The 15,248-nt window shown below is 33.3% G+C and overlaps 3 protein-coding genes across 4 annotated transcripts; 2 read left to right on the forward strand and 1 right to left on the reverse strand.

The window, feature by feature from the left end:
* The first annotated feature begins 974 nt into the window (after nt 1-974).
* Nucleotides 975-5,758, forward strand: LOC116844745 (voltage-dependent anion-selective channel-like). Of its 2 annotated transcripts, none has more exons than XM_032816715.1 (6): nt 975-1,122; nt 1,932-2,254; nt 2,443-2,564; nt 3,574-3,682; nt 3,790-3,998; nt 4,410-5,758. In XM_032816715.1, exons 2-6 carry the CDS (start codon nt 1,935-1,937, stop codon nt 4,499-4,501), a joined length of 852 nt encoding a protein of 283 aa, XP_032672606.1. In that variant the 5' UTR covers nt 975-1,122; nt 1,932-1,934; the 3' UTR covers nt 4,502-5,758. The 2 variants fall into 2 exon arrangements, with proteins under 2 accessions (XP_032672606.1, XP_032672607.1); XM_032816716.1 differs by lacking the exon at nt 975-1,122 and adding an exon at nt 1,290-1,480.
* On the reverse strand, nt 5,700-9,958 carry LOC116844743 (COP9 signalosome complex subunit 4). Its single transcript, XM_032816711.1, has 8 exons — nt 9,790-9,958; nt 9,641-9,720; nt 9,081-9,199; nt 8,841-8,977; nt 8,594-8,708; nt 7,907-8,096; nt 6,960-7,337; nt 5,700-6,499 (listed from the first exon to the last, which is right to left on the reverse strand). The coding sequence occupies exons 1-8, from the start codon at nt 9,870-9,872 to the stop codon at nt 6,366-6,368; spliced, it is 1,236 nt and encodes a 411-aa protein (XP_032672602.1). The 5' UTR covers nt 9,873-9,958; the 3' UTR covers nt 5,700-6,365.
* Nucleotides 9,959-11,606: 1,648 nt separating this feature from the next.
* On the forward strand, nt 11,607-13,679 carry LOC116844777 (signal recognition particle receptor subunit beta). The gene is made up of 4 exons (XM_032816793.1): nt 11,607-11,941; nt 12,276-12,442; nt 13,021-13,160; nt 13,300-13,679. Exons 1-4 carry the CDS (start codon nt 11,848-11,850, stop codon nt 13,634-13,636), a joined length of 738 nt encoding a protein of 245 aa, XP_032672684.1. The 5' UTR covers nt 11,607-11,847; the 3' UTR covers nt 13,637-13,679.
* The last annotated feature ends 1,569 nt before the right edge of the window (nt 13,680-15,248 follow it).

Consider the following 15,248-nt stretch of genomic DNA (forward strand, 5'->3'; position numbering starts at 1 on the left):
GGCTATATATATATATATAGCCAATTTGGTAACAAATGAATTGTCAATATTCAAAATATTCTATATTAGCTATAAAATACAAAATGTCTACTTTACAATACTGGACCAATATTGGGTATATCGGGACCTAATTTGTAACCAATATTGCCCCAATGAACTGTGATTCTTGGGGATTTCTTCCTTCTTTCTCTCCTTCCTTTCCTTTAATATCTCGGAGATTTTGCTCTATTGGTCAGGTAAAGAATTTAAATCACAATTAGAATTATAATTGAAGATTGAATTACAATTAAAAGATTGCATTATAATTAAATTTTTCGAAATTCGATTTGACTCTCGGGTTTTAAATATGGCTTACAAGCTTTCCGTTTGGCTTTCAATCAACTTTAAAGGCGCTTTTAGGGATAAAAGAATATTCAGAATAAGGGCCTTGGTCTCCATTGTGTTTCACTTCGAAACAATAATGAGGAGAAAAAATCATGAGAGAAACACGGAACATTGGAAAGAAAAGAAAGGAAGAGCAAATGTGTGCGGAAAAAGAAACACAGTTTTAATGATATTAAGGTAAAAGTACCAATGTTCGGACATATATCCTGGACACTCTTTTTGGTTTGATCTCTTTAGATATAAATATTTAAACTTTCGACATAAAAAACATATATAAGTATTAAGTATGTACATATATTCTATGTTAAAAGTTTAAACATTCGTATTTAAAGATTAAACAACAAGAATTAGATACGTGTCCGGGAATTGGTACCTTACCTTATGTGTGAAGTTTTATTTATGTACTTACATCTTATATTCTTTTATTAACCTGTATTTTACAGATAAAATATGTAGATAAAAGTTTATATTTCTATAAGAGAGATTCGGGCTAATATCTATAACAATGATAATTCAAATGTGGCGGAATATTGCGGTATCCACATCGCAGGTCGTCCTGCTTGCGCAGAAATAGGCCGGACACCTTTTTTTCAGGCGCCGCGCTATTGCGCACGCGTCGACGGCGTGGGTCGTGGCTCTCTCTTTCTCTCGGCTCTCTCCTCGCCGCCTCGTCGCTTCTCACGTAGACGTACGACAAAGTTGCGCATTTTTCTGTAGCACGTCTCCTAACGTAAAATTGTGAGTACAAAATTGTCCTCCGTAAGATTATCCACGCGAAAAGATCCCTCACGAATCGCGAGACCCTCGGGACCGAGATTCGAACTTGAATTCGCTGTTTCACGCGAGAAATCAGTCGAAGCGAACGTCTCTTTGGTGTGCCGGCACGAGCTCGTGATTCTTCGCAATATCGACTGCCGCGATCGGTCTCGACGGTCGTCCGTCGTCTGTCGAGCGTGATCGAGGTGTACCGCTCTATCGAACAGAGGACGACGTTTCCTCGGCGCACAGTGACACACGAAGCTGATTCTAAGTTAGAATTAAACGCTTGCGAATATCGACTGACCGAGCTGTGCAACTTATGTAATACTTGCGTCAGGTCAATACCATCTCCTTTGTGAATCACGAGAACCCGTAAACCAGCGATTATTATACCGCGTGATATCGTATTTGTAAATTAAACGTGCGTTAAAAATTGTGCGACAATTACCCGCCGTTCCTTGCAATCTTGGAAGAAGTGATGTTTCTAAAGTAGCTTTGTGTAGACAAAGTTATCGTCATAAGCGCATATAAATGTTTTCGTACGCTATTTCATTCATTCAGACTTAATGTACACGTGTATAATTACCACATTGAACAGAGTACATTCTTGGCATGTACCTTACCTTGAGTTAAATTTAGCTATTGTTTTATTGTCTTTGATTGTGTTGCGCTTCTTTCATTTGCTCTGAGCTAAACAAATTCATTTGTTGAAAGGACAGGTCATAAAAAATTGTAGATTTTTCAAATTTAGATAGTTAATTTTTCAACAGCATTGCTTCTCATTACAGAACATGTCTCCTCCGACGTACAGCGACTTGGGCAGAAGTGCACGTGATGTATTCGGACAGGGCTTTCATTTTGGCCTGTGCAAATTAGATGTGAAGACCAAAACTAGCTCTAATGTACAATTTTCCTGTGGTGGTGTGTCCAACCATGACACAGGAAAGGTATTTGGTAATTTAGAAACCAAATACAATATCAAGGAATATGGATTATCATTCAGCGAGAAATGGAACACTGACAATACTCTCGCAACTGATGTTTCTATTTGTGATAAATTGCTCAAAGGACTTACACTTGGTTATAGTTGTACCTTTTCTCCACAAACTGGGTAAGATATGTTATTGACATTAAAAAAATTAAAATAAATTCTGTAATTTTTAACAAGGTAGACTGTAACTTTTTGAGAACATTGATAATCTATTATATAGTGCTTTGTAATTTTGAATAAATTATATTTTGAGCATAAAACTGAGTTTTACAACTTTTAGTATTATTCAAAGCTTTCATCTTTTACAGCTCCAAAACTGGAAAGTTGAAGACAACCTACAAACATGATAATGTCACCGCGACTACTGACTTTGATCTTAGTTTATCTGCTGGGCCGCTAATTCATACCACAGCTGTTATCGGCTATCAAGGTAAATTTGCAGCAATATTTGAGAACTTTTTAAATATCAATGTATTCTTTGAGAATATATCAGTTAGTGTCTATTATATATTTCTTCTTAAATGAAAGTTTTGGTTAAGTAGTAAAAAAATAAATGTTTATAAATTTAAAAAAATGAATATAGATATCAGTATAAGATTTTGACTATACTATTTATCATTGTTTTAAGTATAAAAAATTTATTTTTAAAAAAATTCATTATCTAAGTTTTTGTTGAACACAGTGTTACCGAATACCTTTAACTGGTGAACAACATTGCATTGTGAAATCTAAAATCTAAAACAAATGTGTGTGTGGGACAAAAAAATTTTAAACTCTTAAATTTGATGGAAGATGAATTTTTGTTATACACAAAAAGTTGAAATTTACCAAAATGGCAATATTTTGAAATTATAAATAATTTTTCTTATTTTTTTATTTAATGTCCCGGGAGAAAATATTAATTTCGGGAATTTTTCAAGAGATTTATGTTCATCCTCCATATAGTAAATCTAATAGTTTTTAAATTTTCTTGTCCTATTTGTTTCACATTACTATATAAGCTATTATGTTATCTACCAGTTCGAGATGTCTGGGGACACCACACTCAGCACAAAGAGTTGTGTGAAATTTCAATTGTTTTTTTAATTAATTTTTTTTATACTTAAAACAATAATAAATAGACTCTATATTAATGTCTTTATTAATTTCCTTAAAGAAAGTTCTTGTTTTCCAGTTATCTAAATCAAAACTTTTCTTTTATGGTATTACAACTTGATAATATTTGTATAAGTTGTATTTTTTAACATATAATTGGTAAAAAATATTTCAACCAAAATCCTTGCTCCTCTTTTTCTCTTCTATATATTATCTTTTTGCTTAAAATAGGTATTTCTTTGTTCTGTATATGAGCCATTGTAAAAAAAGTAAATCTATGATACAACAGATATAAGGTGTATTGTATGGGAGCAATTAGAACAACATATTATTGCATTTTGCAGGATGGCTTGCGGGTTATCAAGGTTCTTTTGATACCCAAAGGAACAAACTTACAAAGAACAACTTCGCTCTTGGATTTACCGCTTCTGACTTCGCCCTTCATACTGCTGTGTAAGTATTATTTGCAAAATTTGCATATTTATAAAACGATATTTTCTCCATAACGTTTAAACAAATAAATTCAAATATAATATGTAATACACTACGAAAATTTTTAGGGAAAATGGTCGTGAGTTCAATAGCTCGATTTATCACAAAGTGAGACCAGATTTACAAGGAGCCATCAATTTGGCGTGGAATTCGGGCAATAACGTAACGCAATTCGGTATTGGAGCGAAGTACAATCTTGACAATGATGCTAGTATTAGAGCCAAGGTGAATTCTCATCTTCAAATAGGTTTGGGATATCAACAAAAACTGCATGATGGTAAGTGATTTCTCTTTAAAAGATAATTTTAAAGAAATACTTGTAAATTCTTTTTATAATTGTACATAGTACAACGTATAAATTCTTTATGAACTTGTAAATATTTGCTCTATATGATAACGTATATAAGTCTAATCAAAGAAACACACAGATTTTTCGTTCATGCTTAGTAGACAACAGTCTATTAATAGACGATGCTCGTAGCCATGCTAAATACAGAATAAGCTTCTGGCAAAATAGCAATTTCACAATAGCTAAGTTCGCTTGTAATAACGATCCATGAAGTATGTTGTTATCGAGTAGATAAAAATCTTTCTACAAAAGAATGCTGTTAAATCTACATATAAAATCTACAAATAAAATGTATACGTGTCATATCATGTCGCAAAATAATTGCATATTCATTTACAGGTGTGACTTTGACGCTGTCTACAAGCATCGATGGAAAGAACTTTAACACTGGTGGTCACAAATATGGTATTGCATTAGATCTTGAGGCTTAAACACGTACTGTTACGAAAGAGTTGAGAATTTATCCAGTATGAATAAATATCTCATACGACCTTTGTGTCATACAACTGGCGTGACAGTACATGCTTCAAATAAAATATTGCCTATAAATGCGTAGATAGGTTGATCCCAGATAGGTGCCACGAGATATCATGCATCATTTGAAATTTAGTTGAAGGAAACATATACACAGTTGTAAAATAGCGATATCATTTTGTGGACGACGTAATGTCGCAACTACTATACGAATAAGACGAGTTTTTACGTCAAGTTTATAATCTTAATCTCTTTAATCTCGCTGAAGTTTCACAACATATGACATGCATGGCGGCTCGTCAGTTCCTGTTTGAGACAGTTATTTCCTTAATTTTTTTTGTGACTGCGCGGAGCTATATCTAGAGAAAGAGATAATGCGATGGTACGGAAAAAGGGAATCGTTAGTTGTCATCAATAAAGTTAAATAAAAAAAAAACATTCACAAGGGCGTAAAAAATTTTTTGTCCATTCGCTTCGCGATAGTATATGCATGCGTAATCTTATGTTATGGCAAGATAATTAAAGTTTTCGAAACATATCGTCATACATTCGGTCAGTAAACTATAATTGATTCGTCTACGAATATGATTTTGCGAAGAATGCAAGATATTTTAGGATCTAAACTTTAACGGCGCAAACTAGTTATTTTTATTTTGTGGATATTCAGCATTGTATCTTTATCTCTTGTCAGTTGTAATTGAAAGATATTCAGATATTGAATTGAGATTCACGGGTACATGTTGAACTTTCGATTTTACCTCTAGATATATATACTTGTATGCAATCAGAAAGTATTAATGTGTTTGATAGTAGATATATGTGCATTTCTATCGTTTAGTACTGTCACACACCTACATGAGAACATGATGCCTTCTTACCCATTATAAATAAGGCATAATTATGTATACATGTATAAATTATAGTTATCGGCAGCTATGTATGCCATTTTATTATTGCGAGGAATAGATATATTTACTATCTGTTGCCGATCTAAAAAAAATACTGCCACGTTGGCTAACAATTACGATTTTCGCCTCGGATATCGCTGTCAGATTCTTTTGTAGAATTTCCACGTTTTAATTATACACATACACGCAGCCATATATATGATAACGATCATATTTTCAAAAGACACAATGAATAATTACGCGTAACTACATGTAATTCCATTCTGCTTTATTTTATATAGGAAATATATAATTATGTTTGTGGAATAAGGAGCAACTTTTATTTTCCTGGACGGTTGTTCTTTGTTGGTAATCGGCGCGTCTAGAAAAGAATATTTGTACGAAGTATGAATGTGATTTATTTACAAGAAGAACGTACATTGCTTCTCCATCTACAATGATCTTGTCTAAATTTTATTAGCGGAATCGGATTAGAAATGAGACAACGTGTTTTAACACTTCTTTTGAATTTATCGATGTTTATAGTGACAAATTTATATTCACCTTTTAGTTCCATTGTTCTTTTCTTTTTTAGCAAACGTTAAGAAATGTTAGAATTGACATCGTATAGTTTTAATGAGATGCAATATGTATTTAAAATATCTCGTACGTAATACTGCCTATTGATTGGCTTTTGAAAACAACACAAATATATCTGAAAATTTGTCAACGAAAGATTTTACACGGTGTCATTGTGGAAAATAACCGAATATAGTGTATGTTACATGACGTGCGTTAAACAATATTCGCGTTTCAACAGTGAGCTATAATGTGTTTTACTGGTTTTGGCTGGTTCCGTTATCATATACACGTTACAAGCGGCGATTCCCGTATTCTGCGATTGGTTTTCTCTTCGTATTAAACAAGATCTATATTAATGCACCATTTGATCCTCCATCACTTTCGCGATCCACTCTGGCTCCGTCTGAGCGATCTTCTCAATTATTTGATTCACTTGATAACAGAGCGATTGTATCTGCTTGTCCCACGTTGGTAAGGTTTCGCGTGCTACACGGAGCAACAAATTATGTAAATACAAAGGAAATAGACTCAAGAATTAAATTAGGATTTAAAATGAACGCGAAGCGGAACTCGCATATTCATATTGGCAATACTCGTATCACTGTCTGTATTCGGTTCGCGTTTGCCGAAGACATGTAAATTTCACTATTATACGAGAAGCAAGTCCCGGTCTACGATAGATAATAATAAACGTTTAACAATTTGCTCCAAGTCCAAAACTATGATGTAAGTGTCGGCTAAAATTGTCCTCCTTTGCTGCTTAAAGTCGTAATCCCTAAGCTTTAAGCTAGATGGCCCAATTCCAACTGTTAAGATAGCGCGGAAAACACTTTTTGCCAGAAATTATAGTCCTTAGAGCATAAGTTTGAAAGACTTACTGCATCTATTGTAGAACGGAACTAATATGCGCGATAAAAGTCGAAAACCCTCAAGGTGAACTACTTACTTTCGAAGTGTACTATGGAATCAATTTGATCTATGTAACCGTTCATTCTGCCCTCGGTGATCATTTGGCTAGCAATTTTCTCCGCTTTAGTGGGCGGGATATCCAATAGCGCACCTAATTCTTCGAACGTGATGTTGTTGTACAATTTACTTGCGGACAGCAAGTTATGTTCAATAACAGCGCGATCGAGTATGGTGGAACCTAGTCCGTCTATAGTGCATGCTTTCTGATGAGGCTGCAGTAACGCCTCGAACTCTTGCAACTCGGAGCGTCGTATAATACGATCCAAATACATTTTCTCCAGGATCGAGTAAGCGGGCAGTTGCTGACAACGTTCGTCTTTAAACAACGTTGCCAACATCCGGCTTCTCTGCTGTCCTGTAACGAGAGTTGATAACTCGTTAGACAACCCAAACAGCAAAACACGGGACCACCGACGAGATATTACTAAAGACCCTGGGTAAATTTTCGACCCGGCCAAAGAGCCCGGAGGTAATTGAAGAACGATGACAATATCGACCGTTTTTCACACAAAGACGCTCTGACTTTCCGTGTGACTACTCTTACGAAAAAAATACGAAAAAACCCTCAATTTTGGCTGTTAGCACTCAAATTTAGATGTTTATCCCCAGTTTTTGAGTGTTTACACCCAAAATTGAGGATTTTTTTGTATTTTTTTCGTAAGAGTACACTATCGACATATAGTACTGAACGGTGCTGAAATCGTATCGACAGACGAAGAAAAAAAATCGTATTGACAGACGTAGAAAGAGATAAGACGATGTAAGTAGGATAACAGTAAGAATATTGGATATAAAAAAAAGGTAAAATATAAAAATGTACGGTCAGATTTCTCGGGGTCGCTAAAACCCGTAAGGCCGACGGTCTTTTATAGTACCTCGTCGGTGGCGGGATCAAGTTGAATCACGTAGTAATTAATTCCTTGCCTGCAGAAGCCAATACTGTGCAAATTAATGCGTTTCTGAGAGCTGTCATGCGCTCGTCTTCATGGATGATGGACCTGTACGACAATTCATTGTACCTCTGAGCTGCTTCTATGAATTTTCTTCTATAATCTAATACCCTGGCATAACACACTTTGTAATAGATTTGTAACTGCTCGTTTTTCGATTCAGCCTGTCGAACAACGACGAAAGAAATGAACAGAGTGTACCACTTTTGTGAAAAAAAAATATAGTAAAACTTTTGAAACCACTGCTGCAGAATCCTGGATTGATGATGTCAGAATCGAGAAAACGTATGCCAATAAAAATTTTTGTTTTCAAATAAAAAAATTTAAATATGAAAAAACATTTTAAATAGTTTGAGTATACTTAAAAAATGCTCTGAAAATTACACTTTCCCTTCAGTCAATAAATAACCTTAAAATTAATGTGGCAAAATCATGAAAAAAAGTGGACTTGAAGCTATTTATAGACTGTAAAGGAAAAATGATAGTTCTTAGAGCATTTTACAAGTATGCTCAGCTGATTTGAAGTTCTTTTATACAAATATCTTTCTATTTGGAAATGACAATTTTTACTGGCATGCGTTCTCTCGCTTCTGACGTCATTAATTCAAGGTCTGTAGTAATTGGACCAAGAGTCTCAATAGCAAAGAGGAAGAAAAGTTACCTGCAAAAGCGACGCTCGATTGATAAATGCCTCAGCTTGCACTGGATCATCATCCTCTAAATATAATCTAGCAATTTTGAGATAAGTCTCGAGTTTGTAATCAACAGTGTATTGCCTGAAACAGTAGATTCCATTAATTTGATTAATGTATGAATAATGTGTCAATATATTCGATCGCCAAGTATATATATATATATATATATATATATATATATATATATATATATATATATATATAAAAGATTACTTTTGTCCCGTTTCCAATGGTATGCCAACTAAGACATTTGCTGCTTCTCGCCAATTCTGATTACGTTCGTAAATATCAGCTAAGTGTTGTCTTATACTAGCTACCTGTTCTTCAAAAGAGATTACACGTGGCTGAACCTGCATTGACATCAAGTTACTTTGTTTAAAAGTGCACTTTGATATTTAATATCATAATTACACTCGTCTTTATATACTTTATGATTACTTTATTATAGCTTACCTTATCTAATGTATAATGCGAGACAGCTTTTGATATTTCATCTGGTAAAAACAGCAAGCGGCTGCTTACATCTGTCAAAACTTGTCTTGAAATCACTAAACTCACATTCTCGTTGACAACTGTAATGAAAATTAATTTGGAAGCACTGATTCTTCTCAGACTTCTTGAAGCACATAGTACAGAGAATGTGATCATCTGATTTTTTTAATTATTAGTGATTTTATAGAGTATATTATATTGGTGAATATAATTTTTAGTTCAAGCATATTCATGTTTTATAATGTTCTTTATTATTTTAGAAGACTGCGTTATGATAGATATTTTGATATTATAACATATTCTACTCAATAACATGTTAATGTGTACATTGTATTATCCTTTGGAATTAAAATATTCTATTAAAATATTCTGTACTTCACAATTCTTATTTCCAGAACCTTTTTCTTATATAAGCTAATAGTAATTAAATTATAGAAATTTTTGGGAAACAAAGTGACTCTATGTAGACGTTTTAGGCGCATCAATATGTTGAAGTTGCTTGCTGGATAAAAATAACATACTTGCTTCGATGAACGTCTTCAAGGCATCAACCAGCTCCTCGCCGGAAGACAACAATATCTGATCCAAAGTTCCGCGATACCTAAACAGCGAATCGTTTAATTGCGCGTATACGAATAAATCGAGCGTCAGTTATGCTTTAAATGCTTACTTTTCGGCCTGGTCTTTATGAGAACCGCCGGAATGAGCTAAATTTGTAAGTTGTTGACGTACAGAAGCTACCGTCACCACCATCTTTTCTCGCGATTATTTTATTCGCTACTACAAGCTGCACGAACAGAATGCGGACGCAGACGTGATTCTTTAATCGACACGAGAACCATCTGCGGGCGATTTGTCAAATATCTTGCGAAAAGAAATTTCGCGCTTGTATTTTGTAGTCCCATATTTTTCCTTCTAATTTTTCTTCTTTCCTATTCTTTTTATCGAAATTTCTAATCAATAAATCAAACTCGAAGTATATTTTAACTATTTTACAGAATATACATATATTTCTTGTAGTATATTTTGCATCCGTTTCAATTACCACTTTTGTTAAAGTTATAATGCATTAAATGTTGCTCATTTTTTTATAGTTGAAAATAATAATTATTGAATCTTTGTGTGTTGTATAAAAATGTATCTGAAGTCGTTGAATCGTACTATTTGAAAATAAAAAAGCTTCTTCACTTGTTATTGCATCGTAAAATTGGGGAAAATAGAAAAGATCTTTTGCTATTAAATCGTTAAACTCTCTAAAACAGAGAGTCTGATCAGTTATTAAGTTATTCTAAAAAATCAAACCTCTGACTTGTCGTTGAGTTATACTACTACTTCGATTTTTCGTTAGGAACTATAAGAAATAGCGTGTTTGACTGACCCTGGGTTAATCGCTCCTAGAGTGATTAATGACGTCATAAGTCTCTACTAGCCAATCATAAAGCTTATAAGTACTTGTTCGACCAATAAACGTAGGCTGAATAACCCAGAGTGGGTTAACGCGGGTGTATATCAGTTGGACACGGGGCAATTGGACACAGTCCAATCACAAGTCGCTGTTCCAAGGGACCCTACAAATGTCTCTAATCACACGGTGCTGTGATTGGTTGTGTCCAAATGCACCGTGTCCAAGTGCACCGCTCCCGGTTAACGCAGAGCCAGTCGAACATGCTAAAAGACTCTGTTCCGTTTACGTGTACCGACAATTATCGGTCCAGTTTATATCGTTGTGCAGATATAATCATTTAAAATAGCTGCGCAATGACACATTGGCTTATATTCTAAACCCTTTTTATCGATAAAAGTGCCTTAAATATAGCTTCTCAGCCAATCAGGTGGCTCCTAAGCCTCTTTTAGAGGCTCATTTACCGTTAAAAGAGAACTTAGAATACGGGCCATTGAATTGATACTCGTCGTATATGGCAAAAGAATAAGGCCCTAATCTGTTTTTATTTTTTATGTTTATGACTTAAACCAAAATATTTTTTATTATCGATTTTTACAATACAACAACAAATCAGAAAATTCTTTACCTTCAAATAGTATAATTCGATAATATAATAATATAATAAGTTTCGATCCACAATAGGTGTAGCAAGCTTTAAGCTTTAAGAAATTGACCAATCACAGTCAAATTTAAGGAGAATAATCGATTGTGATTGGTCAATTTCTTAAGGCTTAAAGCTTACTATACCTATTCTGTTCTGTTTTGTAATGGCTCCGGGGGAAAAGGTTATCCCCATACGCCAATTACTACACCTATTGTGACTCGGGACTAACTAATAATGAATGCTTTCCAATTGCTTAACATACTTGACACACACGTACACAACCAGTTTATTAGTCACATATTATCTAAAATATCTTGTAAGATAATATGCAACCAATAAACTGGTTTTGTGTAATACGCAATTGGAAAGCATCCAGTATAACATGGCACGTGAAAGACACTTATTTTACAAATAGAGTAACTCAATGACTGATCAGGCATCTTATTTTTGAGTTTTACAACTCAATAGCGAATTAAAAAGCTTTTTTCTTCCTGTTTTACAATGTAATAGTAAATTAAAGAACTTTTTTATTTCACATATTCTACTTTCGTTGCAGTAAAATCCCAATGTAGATGAAAAGAACAGTCTATTATTCGATTATCCTGGTAGTTTCGCATTGTCAGCATATGGCTGTGTATGTCCACGAGGAATCGTCAGATTTCGGATAATACTGAATTACAATGGAGAAGCAGATAAAACTGTTATTAGAACAAAGTAGCAATTCACAGCTACTAGGAATATTGGTTGCTGTTTTTGCTATTATCATAACTTTAGGTAAACGCTTTTTCTATTTTTAGGTTATCGCGTCGGGCAATACAATATTTACAACATTAATTTGGTCGTATAATATTTCAGCATGATTTTACTATGTTTTTAAACATCTTTAGAGTTGCCGCAATATTTTCTAATTCACGAAAGAATAGTTTTAATTCTTTTATTTTTATACACCATATATTTTACCTTATAGACAATCAGTGTTGATTATGTTACTACTAGCAAATAATATATAATTTAAATTTCCTTGATCATTTTTATCTATAATTTACCCCATTATATATAAAGTTGATTTCTTTGTATTATTTCTTAATTAATATAATTATATTTGCAGTCTTGTTTGTATTTTGGCGCAAGAGGAAGTCTGCAGGCCAAGGCATCCTTCTGACAGGTCTCAGTGATACTGGAAAAACTCTAATCTATGCGAGATTAATATGTTCTAAATTTGTGAAGACATACACATCTGTTAAGGAAAACATAGGGGACATCACAATTAATGATGTAAGAATATATCTTAAGGCCAGTTTATACCAAACTAGCAGTAACAATATTAATAGCAAAAACTATTCTCCAGAAGACAATTTAAATGAAACAAAAATTAACAAAGTATGCTTTTAGCAATATAGAAAATACAAATGTTACTGACATATATACACAACTATATACAATTAAACTGCTAATATCAATGTTGTTAGCAAAAATGATATTCTTGGATGTTTTCAATAAAGTTAGAAAGTGATGGATTGTAGAAATAATATTTTTGAAAATATCAGGGTGACATAGCTATCTATAAATCACTAAAATAAGTAATTTTTGTTAATAATATTTATTTTTTACAAAATATTAGTATTTTTCAGTCCAAAATAATAAAGTTAATAGCAAAATATGGTTAACTTATTTTATAACTTATTTTATAACTTGTTGCATGTAATTGTTTCCAGCAATTTTAAATGAGATGATCTACACTTGTTGGTAACATTGCCAGAAACACATTAACAATACTGCTATAAACTAGCCTTTTATATAAGATGTGTTTATTACAGAGAATTACATATTTTCATAGACATTGTTTGTTTTAGAATTCTTTGAGAATAGTGGATATTCCAGGAGACGAGCGATTGCGCAGTAAATATTTTGATAAGTACAAATCATCTGCTAAGGGTTTGGTTTATGTGATTGACTCAGTGACTATTCAAAAAGAGATTAGGGATGTGGCAGAGTGAGTAACAAACCTCAAATTACCACTAATATATCTTGTATAACTTTGAAATATTAATTTTAGTATATATAAATATTTCTAAGTATAGATATCTTATATTTATATGATCTGTGCATGTGTGTGGTCATTCTTCTTGCAGGTATTTGTACAATTTATTGTCAGATCCTTGTATACAGAAGAACATCCCAGTTCTTATATTATGCAATAAACAAGATCAAGTCATGGCCAAAGGGTGTGCAGTGATAAAGACGCTATTAGAAAAGGAGATGAATTTACTACGAATGACAAAAACTAGTCAATTAGAGACTACTGACGCATCATTGGTTAACGTCTTCCTTGGGAAGCAAGGCAAAGATTTTGAATTTTCACATCTGGACTCGCAAATCGATTTTGCAAATTCCTATGCCTTTAACAAAGACCCGCAAACAGCAATAGATATCGAAGAATTAAATAAGTGGTTACAAAAAGTTGCGTAATATATAACTATTGTCTTCTTAAATATAAGTTATTTGTATTTTCCGTCTTTGTTAATTACTTTATATTTAAGATATTCGTTTTTTATGTGAAACTTTGTAAAAAAATAACTAAAACATATAACTAATATTTAAATGCTATCGTAATATGGTTCCCTTTATGCATATTCGTGAAGAAAATTTTTTAATTCTTGTTCCTTAATTCTTCCTTCTCTATATTTTTTCCGAAAGATCAGCATAGTAAAAGTTCTTATTTTGGATATTCTTTTATCGATAAAAGTGATCCTAATGTCCGTTTCTATCAATATCGATTAAACCGTGAAGCTTCTGATCAACCGTTAACGCGATCATATTGGATTGATGACGTCAAGCGAGGAAAACCTACTCAAAATTCCTGTGAACCACAGCTACATAACAAGATATATTATTAAAATAGCATAATCTATTCTACATACTTGTGAAATGCGCTTCAGATATTTCCCTTTTGTCCAAACAACTACTAGATAACCGCTAATGATTATTTAATAAACCGAAATAACTATTTAATAACCATAGAATTAATATGAAATAAATCGCTTCATTTCGATAAAAAATCAGCTGTGTGACTCGCTGTCGAATATGATCGAATTTATAAATTTATATTATTAAAAATTATAAATTTAAAGTTTATAAAATTATAATAACAACTTATATTTATTAAATATCATAATAAGCACAGTATCCGAAGCATCTTCATAATGGCTCTTGCACACAGGACGCGGTAATGCTTGCTGCGCGGCGGAAGACCGCGCGACAGCCAATTAGTATGTTGTTTTTCCGTAAGAGCTAGAAGATTATTACGGAAAGCAGTATACTGATTGGCTGTCGCGTGATCTTCCGCCGCGCAGCAAGCATTACCGCGTCCTGTGTATAGGAGCCATTATGGAAATGTTTCGGATACTGTGCTTATTATGATATTTAATAAATATAAGTTGTTATTATAATTTTATAAACTTGAAATTTATAATTTTTAATAATATAAATTTATAAATTCGATTATATTCAACAGCGAGTCACACAGCTGATTTTTTATCGAAATGAAGCGATTTATTTCATATTAATTCTGTGGTTATTAAATATTTGTTATTTGCGATTATCTAGTAATTATTTGGACAAAAGGGAAGTATCTGAAACGCATTTCACAAGTTTGTAGAATAGATTATGCTATTTTAATGCAGGAGCCATAGGCTATGTTCGAAAACGTTACTTGAATATTCTCCCTCTCTTTTTATCTCGCTTTTGTATCTCGCTCACTCCAACGCAACGAGTACACTTGGATGACGTTTTCCGAACGCAGCCTTAGGGCTATCGCACACAAATTGACATAACTGCATATGCATAGCATAAGATCGTATGGACCAATGACCATCGAATATTAAGCATCGAACACCAATATGGCGACTTAATACTCGATGCTCATTGGTCCATACGATCTTATGCTATGCATATGCAGTTATGTCAATTGTGTGCGATAGCCCTTAAGCGGGAAATACACACTCTTGCATAAAGGCATAACGCATAAGAAAATTGATCAATCAGAGTCCTTCATTTTCATTGTGGCAATAGAAATGAGAAT

This window comes from Odontomachus brunneus, unplaced genomic scaffold, assembly GCF_010583005.1.
Source record: "Odontomachus brunneus isolate Ranch 3 - 2012 unplaced genomic scaffold, Obru_v1 Obru_scaffold_046, whole genome shotgun sequence".
Classification (NCBI taxonomy): Eukaryota; Metazoa; Arthropoda; class Insecta; order Hymenoptera; family Formicidae; genus Odontomachus; species Odontomachus brunneus.